At 54.4% G+C, this 13,069-nt stretch overlaps 2 protein-coding genes across 3 annotated transcripts in view; both read left to right on the top strand.

Moving 5' to 3' along the window:
• The window catches only part of PRKACA (protein kinase cAMP-activated catalytic subunit alpha), a 28,512-nt gene that overhangs the window by 1,515 nt on the left and 13,928 nt on the right, over positions 1-13,069 (top strand). The window contains exons 2-3 of one of the 2 annotated variants that reach the window (XM_005588234.4): positions 11,020-11,081; positions 11,541-11,669. In XM_005588234.4, coding sequence (XP_005588291.1) covers positions 11,020-11,081; positions 11,541-11,669 — 191 coding nt within the window. The remainder of the gene's footprint in view (positions 1-11,019; positions 11,082-11,540; positions 11,670-13,069) is intronic. The other variant, XR_012428460.1, reaches the window with a different exon arrangement.
• On the top strand, positions 5,045-5,367 carry SMIM46 (small integral membrane protein 46). Its single transcript, XM_074026133.1, has one exon. The coding sequence runs from the start codon at positions 5,086-5,088 to the stop codon at positions 5,236-5,238; it is 153 nt and encodes a 50-aa protein (XP_073882234.1). The 5' UTR covers positions 5,045-5,085; the 3' UTR covers positions 5,239-5,367.

Genomic DNA, 13,069 nt, shown 5'->3' with positions numbered 1-13,069 from the left:
GCATTTCCCAGAGCCACCTCCAGCATTGTTTTTTTCTTCTGTGTCACTTGGCATGGGGGACAGGATCTTTCTGGGTCCCTCTGCCTCTCTCATCCTGTCACTGTGTCATTCTGCTTCTCTGCTTGGGCTCCGTCCTCCAAGCAAGCGTCTGTCCCTGGCTGGGGTAGCAGACTGTTTATGAACGTAGAGAACTGCTTCAGTGCTTCCAAAGCCAAGTTTGAGCTGGTCTTGTTGGGATTCATTGCGTCCTCTTTCCTGCGTTGGGGTAGGGGGGTGGTGGCAGAGCCCCCTCGCATTTCCTGCCTTGCAGTGAGCTCTAGGCTCCATGGAGGGCCCCTCAATAAATGGTCGTTTCACAACTGAGGCTCCGTCATTCACCCAGTGCCTGGGGCTTCTTCCACCGCTCCTGGTTTGGGATGAAAAGTGTCTGCGTTTAGCGAGGTTCATTCGGTTTTAATTGGGATGGTCAGAAAGAGCACTGGGGAGGGGGAGGCAGTCAAAGAGAGTAATGGGTGATGTCTAGTGATTTGCTTTGATGTCTAGTGATTCTGATCATTCCCAGGGCTCAGCCAGAGAGAGACCTTTTTCACCCACTTGCCCCCAAATTATGTTGGCCTTTTCCAGCCAGCCAGAGAAAGAGATTCTCTATCTGGAAATACCATCAGAAATGGTCTTGAACCCCATTCCCAATTCTTATAGCTCTTAAATTGTTGTCACGTCAGTCTGAAAGCTGGAAGGCGGCTGGGATCCCCTGTCCACTTACCCAGAAATAGTCAGAACTATTAGTCGAAAAGGAAGGCCAGTTTTTGGTCTCAAACCCCAGCATCTGAGTTCCCTGACTACCCCCTCCCAGAAAGGTATGAAAGCCAGGGAACTTTATTCCTATACGGATTCAGATAGCAGAACTCAGAGTTACAGAGCAATCATGAAGAGGCCTGACATGTCACCAATGGGCGGGGGCCGGGGAGGGAAGTGCCTGTAGCTGAGTGCTTGATGACAGAGGAGCAGGTGGGTAGTGTCCAAAAAAGGTCTGGGCATGAGCTTGGAGGGGACTTGGCAGAGGGGGAGGAGTCAGGCCCCCAGCAGGTGAGGCCAGCTGGGAGGTGGAAGGTGGAGGCAGGCAGCTATGTATTACGGTGGCTCAGTTGAAAGTTGGGGAGATGACAGTCCTGGAAAACCTTCAAGGCTATTAGACACATGTGGTGGCGGGTGGAAAGCTGCACAAGAAAAAGGATCCTAAGAAAAAGATCAGAGGCTCTGGAAGGAACCACTGATTCTCTCAGAGCACAGGTCAGACACCCAGGAATGAATGATCACGGTAAAATAGAGCTACTATTTGTTGGGCATCTAGGCTGTGCCACAGGCTAAATGGCCAGGCAGATAGATATATCTACTCTAGTGACTTTCATAACGGGCTGTTATCCAAATTTTCCAAAGGAGCCCTCTGGCAGAAATGACAGCCATGACATAGATGATGTCACAGAGGCAGGATTCACATCCAGATCCACCTACCAGCAAACTTCTTGGACCCCAGAATTTCCCGACTCTGACATTTTTCAGCAGCCTCCCAGATTTTTACTCTATCATATTTTCTTAATTTAAAATAATAAAAATTTTACTCACTTCTGTTCAGATGTAAACTTGGAGCTCATTCTAAACAATAATATAAATGAAATCATGGGATTGCTATGCCAGTTATATTTTCTCTGATACACATTAAATACAGTGTAACTAGATAAATGAAACATCCCGAAAATCATGTCATGTTCTGCCAATGGGACCATGTCACACTTTGAGAAACGCCCGAAGCTGTACTTCCTCCCAGAGGCTTCCAGAGAAGGAAATAAGATGAGGAAGGAAGTCCCTCTTTGCTTTGAGGCGCTCTGATTCTGAGAGGATAGAGTTGGACAAAATTTGCCTTCTTACAAGGGTGGGGCAGGGGCGGGGGCAGTAGCCAGGCCAGCCTGCAGGGGGCACCTGGATTTCATCTGCCAGACGCCGGCCCGACTGGGGTCAGGAAAATGCCCAAGCCTTGGGAGGCACCAGTTAAGCATCCTGCAGTCCCCTGTGGTACCATCTCTGCCAGGGCAAGACAGACTCCGCCTCCTCCCAAGAGGCCAGGGATCCAGAATGAGCCCTGGAGTGGAATGGGGAGAATCTACACCCAAAGATGGCAAAGCCATTGGGAGAGCTGAGAGGGCCGAGAAAAAAGACTAAGTCCCAGATGCTGGCCAGGTTCGAAGAATGGAGAGGGAGCAGCGGCCCCAGAGGGCAGGCGCCCAGGTCAGACAGCCAAGTGGGGCTCAGGTCGTGGCTGGCACTGACTGAAGATACCCCTGGGAGCTGGCCCATAGGGGAAGAGGCAGAGCTGGTAAAAGGGAGCCCCCCCCCATCCCCGGGACACAAGCAGATCCCGGCAAAGAGAGAAAAGCACCCCCCAAGAAGACGCTAGATGGGAAGAACTAGTGCCATGCAACATCCTATGGATGCCTAAGACGGCCAAACACGTTCTGTGCCTTGGCAGTTGTATGGGTGCCCAAGAGGGTCTTGTCAAGGTAGTGCTCCCCTTAGCGCAACCACGTCTACAGAAACTTGGAGGGTCCTATCTGTCCCTCCTCTGCACCCTAGTGGCCTCTGGGTTGGGTTTCTCTTCCTGATCCCACCCCACGTCTCCCTAGCTCCCCCTGCAGGGAGGGTTCTGGGGATGGACAGCCCGGCAGACACGGTAGGTCTCATGAGCCTTCCCAGCCACCGTAGTCCCGGTGCCCTGAGAACAGGACTGAGTGATGGCTTCCAACTCCAGCGATGGTGAGGCTGAGCCCTGTTACTATAGCAACTTCCCAGGCACACGCTGCCCCTCAAGTCAGGGAGGGGCTGCAGAGGCGTCTGGGGCACTGGCGAAGAGGAAGAGGATGTGAACCCCTGGCTGGCCCTGGAAACGCCTCCTGTATAGCCCCAGGCTGTGCGGACTGGGGAAGAACAGAGGGGATCGGTGGCCCAGTTCAGACAAGGGAGGATGGTCCACCCAGCAGGGGGGCCAGCTCAGACAAGGGTGGTGGAGAGGTGCATCCCAGTGTTGGGGTTCAGCTCAGTCTGTGGGATGAGCCATCCCAGTGTTGGGGTCCAGCTCAGAGTTGTGGCATGGTAAGCCCAGAGGAGGGAATCCAGGCTCCACTGGAGGAATCAGCCAGCCTCGAGTAGGGGGCCCAGCCCAGGCTGGGCATTCCTGCCCCAGAATTCCCAGGACAGCCAGATTTCTTTTTTTGTTTTGTTTTGTTTTGTTTTGGTTTTTTTTGAGGCGGAGTCTCGCTCTGTCTCCCAGGCTGGAGTGCAGTGGCGCGATCTCGGCTCACTGCAAGCTCCGCCTCCCGGGTTCCCGCCATTCTCCTGCCTCAGCCTCCCGAGTAGCTGGGACTACAGGCGCCGCCACCACGCCCGGCTAATTTTTTTGTATTTTTAGTGGAGACGGGGTTTCATTGTGTTAGCCAGGATGGTCTCGATCTCCTGACCTCGTGATCCGCCCGTCTCGACCTCCCAAAGTGCTGGGATTACAGGCTTGAGCCACCGCGCCCGGCCAGACAGCCAGATTTCAAAAGGGCAGAGGGTCTGAGATTGTTGTCTGGAGGAAGGGGGTTCTGAGGCTGGGCCCCTTCCGAGGAAGACCCTCGAGCCCCTTGCCCAAATTGATATTCTGCTGTTGCAATTCCCCATTCCCAGGGCGAGTTTCTAGATTTCTGCCTTCTGCTGTGGCCCTGGCTTTTCCAAGGGTGTCAAGGAGTTTTCTCTATGAGCCCAAATGGAATCTGGACCACAGTGGGAGCTGGCACCCCCCGTGTGGGAGATGTGGGCAGGGCGGCAGGCTGTATAGGCCAGCAGCTGGCTGGGTTACCATCCTCTGCCACTTCCTGTTGCTAGCTAGCAGGGGTCCTGGGTGCTGGGCACTCTCAAAGAGGCTGCCACTGACTCTCCGCTTCTTTTTTTTTTTTTTTTTTTTTTTTTTTTTGAGACGGAGTCTCGCTCTGTCGCCCAGGCTGGAGTGCAGTGGCCGGATCTCAGCTCACTGCAAGCTCCGCCTCCCGGGTTCGGGCCATTCTCCTGTCTCAGCCTCCTGAGTAGCTGGGACTACAGGCGCCCGCCACCTCGCCCGGCTAGTTTTTTTTTTTTTTTTTTTTTGTATTTTTTAGTAGAGACGGGGTTTCACCGTGTTAACCAGGATGGTCTCGATCTCCTGACCTAGTGATCCGCCCGTCTCGGCCTCCCAAAGTGCTGGGATTACAGGCTTGAGACTCTCCGCTTCTTTTGGGATCTGGGAAGAAGGAGAAAGATGGTCAAGGCTGCCTCCCCCTCCCCCACCCTTGGGTTTAGCCGCTCGTTTCCGGTTTGGACTTTCATGGCCGAGAGTAGAGCCAAGCACAGGGCAAGGTTTGACAGAGGCCAAGGACATCCCAGGATGCCGTTCCCCTCTCCACCCACGCATAGGAGCAAAGCAAAGAGCCAGATGTACCCATTTTCTCCCTCGGGATAGCAGGATTTGGGGGTTCCACACTGAAAGGGCGTTCAGGGGAGGAAGCAGGGTGGCTCTTGTCACCCCCTGCCCCAAGCCTTTCTCTCCAGCTGTTCTTTCAGCGAATTAAGAGAGCTCTGGGGCCTCTTTAGCCCCCAGGGAGTCTCTGGCTGTTGCCTGATCCTGAACCTTAACTCTTTCCCCTCTGCCCAGTGGGCACTGCTGTGGGCACACCGGGCACTGTCCTCTGCATAGTCCAGTGCCCACTGAGGAAGGCAGGGCCTGGCGTCCCGGGAGCAGTGAAGTCCCTGGAAAGGGAAGTTAGCTTTATGGCCCCGCCCTGGGGCACACAGGCCAGCCAGAGGGACACCCTCGGGAGAATCTTCCCATCGCCTCCTGCCAAGGAAGCCCTCTGCAAACCTTGGCCAGCTTGGAGCAGGTACCTTTAAAAGCTTCTGTGGCAACCAGCTCCTCCTCCCTGGTCCCCTGAGGCCTTCCCAAGGAAGCTGACTTAGAGGCTCTGCGTTTTCCTGGTTTCTCAGCAAAAGGAAGATTCCAGGGAGAGCCCAGGGGGGCCGGGGATGGATCTGGGATCAGGCAGCAGCCAGGGTGGGGACTCGGAGACCACCTTCCAGCTGTGGCTGCAGCTGTTCCTCTGGGCCCACCTGGCTGTACGTTTCCTGGGCTACCTGCACCACACCTTCTGGGGGCCTGAGCGACAGCCAGCACCCTGAGCCTCCCTGGCCAGGGGACAGAAGGCCCCCAGATCACCCCATCCCACCCACCCTTTATTCCACCCTCTGCTGGAAGAGACAGGAAGCAGAGGTGAGTGTGGGGCCTCTTGAGTGAGGTTACCTGCCCCTCCCCCCATCATCCCTCTCTCTGCCTGCTCCTCCTGGCACTGGCCTCCCCCATGCCCCGTCCCCAAATCTGACAAGCTCACAAGGCTAGTGGCACCAGAGCCTGGGCTCTCTGGTCCTTTGAGAGGCCAGAGAAGGGCCATGCTAACAGCAGGGCACCCTGTGGAACTGCTCCATGGGGCACCAGCGGACAGCCAGAGCCTGGGAGCTCAGCGAGTCAGGGAGGTGCAGGATTCAGCAATTCTTTCCCTTTTGCTAAGAGCAAAGGGAAAACCGACCAGACCTTTCGGATTCCCTTGAAGCCCGGCACCTCTCTGCCTTCTTGTGTGGGTGAAGGTAGAATCCCAAGAGGGCACCCTCCACCCTCCCCATCCACTGCTGAGTTCTGTGTGGATTATTTGGAGGTTTCCAAGGAAGATGTTTTTGGTCACAAAGGTTCTAGCAGTGAAGCCAGGCACAGTGGCTCACGCCTGTAATCCCAGCACTTTGGGAGGCTAAGGTGGAGGAATCCATTGAGGCCAGAAGTTAGAGACCAGCCTGGGCAACATAGCAAGACCCCATCTCAAAACAAAACAAAACACACAAACAAAGGTTCTGCTAGTGAAAGCGTTGGATTTGGTGCAGCCCCCAGGCTCAGGCCCCTGCGCTAGTTGGTGGCCCAGCCAGGCACCCATCTAGGACTCCTGGCCACTCATTGCCTGTCCCCTCTTGGCGGGGTCATTCTTTTTGGGGCCTTCTTGGCCACGGTCTCTCTCTATCCCCCATCTAGCACTTTCTTTTTTCTTTTTTTTTTTTTTTTGAGACAGAGTTTCGCTCTTGTTGTCCAGGCTGGAGTGCAATGGCGCGATCCCGGCTCACCGCAACCTCTGCCTCCCAAGTTCAAGCAATTCTCCTGCCTCAGCCTCCCGAGCAGCTGGGATTACAGGCATGTGCCACCACACCCAGCTAATTTTGTATTTTTAGTAGAGACAAGATTTCTCCATGTTGGTCGAGCTGGTCTCAAACTCTCGACCTCAGGTGATCTGCCTGTCTCGGCCTCCCAAAGTGCTGGGATTACAGGCGTGAGCCACCGCACCCAGCCACCATCTACCACTTTCTAGCCCCATGAGGGCTCTTCTCTCTGAATGCTGAGGGAGAGCTTTGGGGACAGGTAGGGGGGGTGGCTCCCCCTAAAGGCCATGTGGAATTCCTGGCAGGCAGACAACCAGCAATGCCAAAGGGCAAGTGTACAGGGCCCCTCAGGGTGGTAGCAAACTCAGGAACATCAGGGGGTTGAAGGCAGCTCTGTCCACACTGGCCACCCTGGTGCCCTGGACTCAGCGCTGAAACCAATGGCTGAGTCGGCAGTGAAGTAGTTAATCTCATGGGAAGTGGGGGCGGGTCAGTGACCTCAGACCTGATCAGTCTTCTCATCTGTACAGTGGGAATAACAGCAGCTCCCACCCCAGAGGGTGAGAACGAAGCATAGAAAACACTCAGTGAGGGGCTGGTGTCTTGTAGCCCTAGGTGGTGGTTAAAGGACAAGTCCGTAATGCAAGAATCTGTCAAGCTGTGCATTTAAGGTTTGAGCGTTCGACCGGGCGCGGTGGCTCACGCCTGTAATCCCAGCACTTTGGGAGGCCGAGGTGGGCAGATCACGAGGTCAGGAGATCGTGACCATCCTGGTGAACACGGTGAAACCCCGTCTCTACTAAAAATACAAAAAAAATTAGTCGGGCATGGTGGCGGGCGCCTGTAGTCCCAGCTTCTCGGGAGGCTGAGGCAGGAGAATGGCGTGAACCTGGGAGGCGACGGAGCTTGCAGTGAGCAGAGATCGCACCACTGCACTCCAGCCTGGGAGACAGAGCGAGACTCCATCTCAAAAAAAAAAAAAATTTGAACCCTCAATGCCCCTATATTTGTTTTTGAGGTTTTTTTATGATTACTTTTCTTGTTTTGAGACAGGGCCTCACTCTGTCACCCAGCCTGGAGTGCAATGGTTCAATCATGGCTCACTGCAGCCTCTACCTCCCAGGCTTGAACAATCCTCCCACCTCCGCCTCCTGAGTAGCTGGGACTACAGGTGCACAACACCACACCTGGCTAATGTTATTATTTTCTGTAGAGGGTTTTTTTTTTTTTTTTTTTTGAGACAGAGTCTTGCTCTGTCGCCCAGGCTGGAGCGCAGTGGCCAGATCTCGGCTCACTGCAAGCTCCGCCTCCCGGGTTTACGCCATTCTCCTGCCTCAGCCTCCCGAGTAGCTGGGACTACAGGCGCCCGCCACCTCGCCCGGCTAGTTTTTTGTATTTTTTAGTAGAGACGGGGTTTCACCAGGTTAGCCAGGATGGTCTCGATCTCCTGACCTTGTGATCCGCCCGTCTCGGCCTCCCAAAGTGCTGGGATTACAGGCTTGAGCCACCGCGCCCGGCCTTCTGTAGAGGGTTTTGATGTTGTCCAGGCTGGTCTTGAACTCCTGAATTCAAGCAATCCTCCCAACTCGGCCTCCCAGAGTATTATTATTTTTTTGAGACAGAGTCTCACTCTTGCTCAGGCTGGAGTGTAGTGGTGCGATCACAGCTCACTGCAACCTCAATCTCCTGGGTTTTAAGAGATCCTCCTGCCTCAGCCTCCTGCGTAGCTGGAACTGCGGGCATGGACTGCTACTATGCTCAGCTAATTTTTTAATTGTTTTACTTTTTGTAGAGATGAGGTCTTGCTATGTTGGCCAGGCTGGTCTCTAATTCCAGGCCTCAAGCAATCCTCCAACCTCGGCCTTCCAAAGCACTGGGATTACAAGTGTGAGCCACCATTCCCAGCTCTCCCTGTTTTTTTTGTTTTGTTTTGTTTTTTGAGACAGAGTCTCACTCTGTCGCCTAGGCTGGAGTGCACTGGTGCGATCTCGGCTCACTGTAACCTCTGCCTCCCAGGTTCAAGAGATTTTCCTGCCCCAGCCTCCCAAATAGCTGGGATTACAGGCATGCACCACCGTGCCCAGCTAAGTTTTGTATTTTTAGTAAAGACAGGATTTCACCATGTTGGCCAGGCTGGTTTCAAACTCCTGACCTCAAGTGATCTGCCCACCTCAGCCTCCCAAAGCGCTGGGATTATAGACGTGAGCCACCATGGCCAGTCTCTCCCCATATTTTATTTTATTTTTTCTTTTCTTTTTTTTTTTTCTTAGACAGAGTCTTGCTCTGTCACCCAGGCTGGAGTGCAGTGGTATGATCTCGGCTCACTGTAACCTCTGCCTCCCAGGTTCAAGCAATTCTCCTGCCTCAGCCTCCCAAGTAGCTAGGATTATAGGCACACACCACTATGCCCGGCTAATTTTTTTGTTTTGTTTTGTTTTGTTTTGGAGACAGAGTCTCGCTCTAGTCTTGCCTAGGCTGCAGTGCAATGGCATGATCTCAGCTCACTGCAACCTCTGCCTCCCGGGTCTAAGCGATTCTGCAGCCACCATGCTTGGCTAATTTTTTTGTACTTTTAGTAGAAACAGGGTTTCACCATGTTGGCCAGGCTGGTCTTGAACTCCTGACCTCAAGTGATCCACCCGCCTCGGCCTCCCAAAGTTCTGGGATTACAGGCGTGAGCCACCGTGCCCGGCCTAATTTTTTTATTTTTAGTAGAGATGGGGTTTCGCCATGTTGGCCAGGCTGGTCTCGAACTCCTGACCTCATGATCCGCCCACCTCAGCCTCCCAGAGTGCTGGAATTATAGACGTCAGCCACTGCACCCAGCCTCTCTCCCCATATGTTTTTTTTTTTTTTTCTTTTTTTTCTTGAGACAGAGTCTAGCTCTGTCTCCCAGGCTGGAGTGCAGTGGTGCGATCTCGGTTCACTGCAAGCTCCGCCTCCTGGGTTCACGCCATTCTCCTGCCTCAGCCTCCCGAGTAGCTGGGACTACAGGCATCCGCCACCACACCTGGCTAATATTTTTAGTAGAGATGGGATTTCATCGTGTTAGCCAGGATGGTCTCGATCTCCTGACCTCGTGATCCGCCCACCTCGGCCTTCTCCTCATATTTTATACCTCAATTTAAAAAATAATAGGCTGGGTGCAGTGACTCATGCCTGTAATCCCAGCACTTTGGGAGGCCAAGGCAGGCAGGTCACCTGAGGTCAGGAGTTCAAGACCAGCCTGGCCAACATGGTGAAACCCGTCTCTACGAAAAATACCAAAATTAGCTGGGCGTGGTAGCAGGTGCCTGTAATCCCAGCTACTCAGGAGGCTGAGGCAGGAGAATCATCTGAACCTGGGAGGTGGAGGTTGCAGTGATCTGAGATCGTGCCACCGCACTCCAGCCTGGCAATAGAGTGGGACTCCATCTCAATAATAATAATAATAATAATAATAATAATAATTTTAAAAATAAATAAAAAATAATAGTAGCTGACATTTATCTGGCGCTAACATCACATGGGCCACTGTTCAACTCCCTTTGCCAAGATGAACTCATTCATTCCTTAAAACCACCCCACAGGCCGGGTGCGGTGGCTCAAGCCTGTAATCCCAGCACTTTGGGAGGCCGAGACGGGCGGATCATGAGGTCAGGAGATTGAGACCATCCTGGCTAACACGGTGAAACCCCATCTCTACTTAAAAAAATACAAAAAAATAAACTAGCCGGTTGAGGTGGCGGGCACCTGTAGTCTCAGCTACTTGGGAGGCTGAGGCAGGAGAATGGCAGGAACCCAGGAGGCGGAGCTTGCAGTGAGCCCAGATCGCGCCACTGCACTCCAGCCTGGGCGACAGAGCGAGACTCCGTCTCAAAAAAAAAAAACCCCCAAAAAACCACCCCACTTTACAGATGAGGAAAACTGAGGCCTTGAGAGGTGAGATCAGTTGCCCAAAGTCACAGAGTTCATCGGAGACCAGGCTGGGCTCTGAACTGGATCTTGTCCCCAAGTCCTGGCCCTTAGCCACTTTGCTGGGCTGCGTCTCAGCAGAGATAAGAATGACTGTTTTCAAGCCTGTTTTCTGGGTTGTTAAACGGACACAATGGATACAAGGCAGGTTGCCGAGCGAGTCAGATGAGACAGTGTAGACAGCAGCCGGCACAGGGTCTGCCGGGGAAGTTTCAACGTTAGCCAGGCGGTGATGTTCGCCTTGGGATGCCGTGGGGCCGAGGAGTGGGCATCGGGCGAGACTTCCCTTGAACCAGCTCTGGAGCAATGCCCTTGCGATCGACACGAGAGGAACAGGGCCAGCTGGGGGCCAAGGTGACAGCTGAGCCCCCCAAGGGCGCCTGCTACCCGAGCCCCCGAGGCCTCCATCCCAGGCCCAGCCTCCCCAGAGAAGGGGCCAGAGGAACAGCCAAATCCCAAGGCTATAAATACCTCGGCTGGCGTCGGCCCTGGCCGTGGAATGTCGGTCAGAACTGGGGCGAGTGGGGGTGGGCTGGCCTGCCTGGGTGCCTCCCTCCGTTCCCCTGGGGGTGACCCCTGAGACTCTCTGTACCCCACTTTGGATGGAGTAGCAGCTGGATCCCACCTCTCTGTAGCAAGGGAGGCCCAGGCCACGGCCCGGCCAGGGCCCCCAGAGGCACCATAAAAAGGTCAGGCTCTAGGTTGAGGGAACTGCACCCCAATTTCTACCAAGTATCTCCCCAGAAATCACCTGAACCCGCCCCGGTGAAATGGAGGTCTCTGTCTAACCCTCCCCTGTCTCCCTTTCAGTGAAAGAATTCTTAGCCAAAGCCAAAGAAGATTTTCTTAAAAAATGGGAAAGTCCCGCTCAGGTAAGGCCACCGGGTACAGAGTCCGGGGAGGGGTGAGCTGGTGACCCCCAGCCCCCAGCTGCGTCCCAGCAACACAGCTAGAATTTCAGAAACCCCGTGGAAGGCTTCAGATCCTCCCCATTCACTCCCTAGGTACCCATGAGGGCTCCTGTGTGGAGACACCTGACTGCCCAATGCCAGGCACCCCCATCCCACCACCCCTTCCAACAGCCCGCCCCTGCCCCTAGCACAGCTGCCAGCAGCTCCCAGGCCCCAGGCCAGGGCCGGATCTGGCCCCTGCCACCCGCCTTAAGGAATGCACCCTCTGCCATCTTGATTTTCCGCCCCCGTCCTCAACCCCGCTGACCCTACGTGCTCCCCGGGGCCCCCTCTGCCGGTGGCAGAGGGGATGCCTCAGACCTTAGCCCAGCAGGCCGCGGGGAGGATGCACCCTGAGCCTGCCGACCCCTCTGCCCACAGAACACAGCCCACTTGGATCAGTTTGAACGAATCAAGACCCTCGGCACGGGCTCCTTCGGGCGGGTGATGCTGGTGAAACACAAGGAGACCGGGAACCACTATGCCATGAAGATCCTCGACAAACAGAAGGTGAGGTGGCCCGTCCTCGCCTTTGCCTGGACTGTGCCCACTCCTTGGAGTGCCCTATCCACCCGTTCACTCACTTGCTTTGCTTTTTCCAGTCAGAGTCTTGCTTTGTTGCTCAGGCTGGAGTATAGTGGCGCGACCTCGGCTCACTGCAACCCCCACCTCCCTGGTTCAAGCGATTCTCCTGCCTCAGCATCCTGAGTAGCTGGGATTACAGGCACCCGCCACCACACCCAGCTAATTTTTGTAATTTTAGTAGAGATGAGTTTTCACCATGTTGGCCAGGATGGTCTCGAATTCCTGACCTCAGGTGATACACCTGCCTCAGCCTCCCAAAGTGCTGGGATTATAGGTGTGAGCCACCACGCCTGGCCACTTGCTTTTTTGCGGGGAGACAGGATCCTGCTCTGTTGCCCAAGCAGGAGTGCAGTGACGTGATCATAGCTCACTGTAGCCTCAAACTCCTGAGCTCCTCCCGAGTAGCTGGGACTACAAGCACACACTACCATGCCTGGCTAATTTTTTTTTTTTTTTTTTTTTTAAGGCAGGGGGTCTCTTGCTGTGTTGCCCAGGCTGGTCTTGAACTCCTGGCCTCAAGTGATCTACTTCAGGCTCCCAAAGCGCAGGGATTACGGACATGAGCTTCCACGCCAGGCTCACCCACTATTCCCCGAGCCCCCATAATGTGCCAGCTCCAAGGGTCGAAAGGGCCCTGTGCTGCCTTCCCAAAGCTCCCTCTCCAGGCCGGCCATGCATTCAAAGCCGGGCACTGTGACACAGGGTCAGACACCAGTCCAAAGGGAGGAGGCCAGGAGCATTCTTGGGGAAAGCGGTGTTTACGTGGACTTTCTTCCCGTAAATATTTTTGTGATCCAACTTTATACCGGGCACTGCTATAAAGCAGCAATGTAACCAACAGAAATGTAACCCAAGCCACAGAATCGATTTTAAATTTTCTCTTTGCTCCATCATAAACAGTAAAAAGAGCCAAGCATGGTGGCGCATGCCTATAGTCCTAGCTACCAGAGAGGCTGAGGCAGGAGGATCACTTGGACCTAGGAGTTCAACTCCAGCCTGGACAACACAGCCAGACCTCATCTCTCAAAAAAAAAAAATTGTGGCTGGGCACGGTGGCTCAAGCCTGTAATCCCAGCACTTTGGGAGGCCGAGACGGGTGGACACGAGGTCAGGAGATCGAGACCATCCTGGCTAACACGGTGAAACCCCATCTCTACTAAAAAATACAAAAAAAAAAAACTAGCCAGGCAAGGTGGCGGGCGCCTGTAGTCCCAGCTACTCGGGAGGCTGAGACAGGAGAATGGTGTGAACCCAGGAGGCGGAGCTTGCAGTGAGCTGAGATCCGGCCACTGCACTTCAGCCTGGGCGACAGAGCGAGACTCCGT

This window comes from Macaca fascicularis, chromosome 19 (genome assembly GCF_037993035.2).
Source record: "Macaca fascicularis isolate 582-1 chromosome 19, T2T-MFA8v1.1".
NCBI classification, from domain to species: Eukaryota; Metazoa; Chordata; class Mammalia; order Primates; family Cercopithecidae; genus Macaca; species Macaca fascicularis.
Note: the sequence above shows the minus strand (reverse complement) of the source record. Positions and strands in the feature narration are given on the sequence as shown.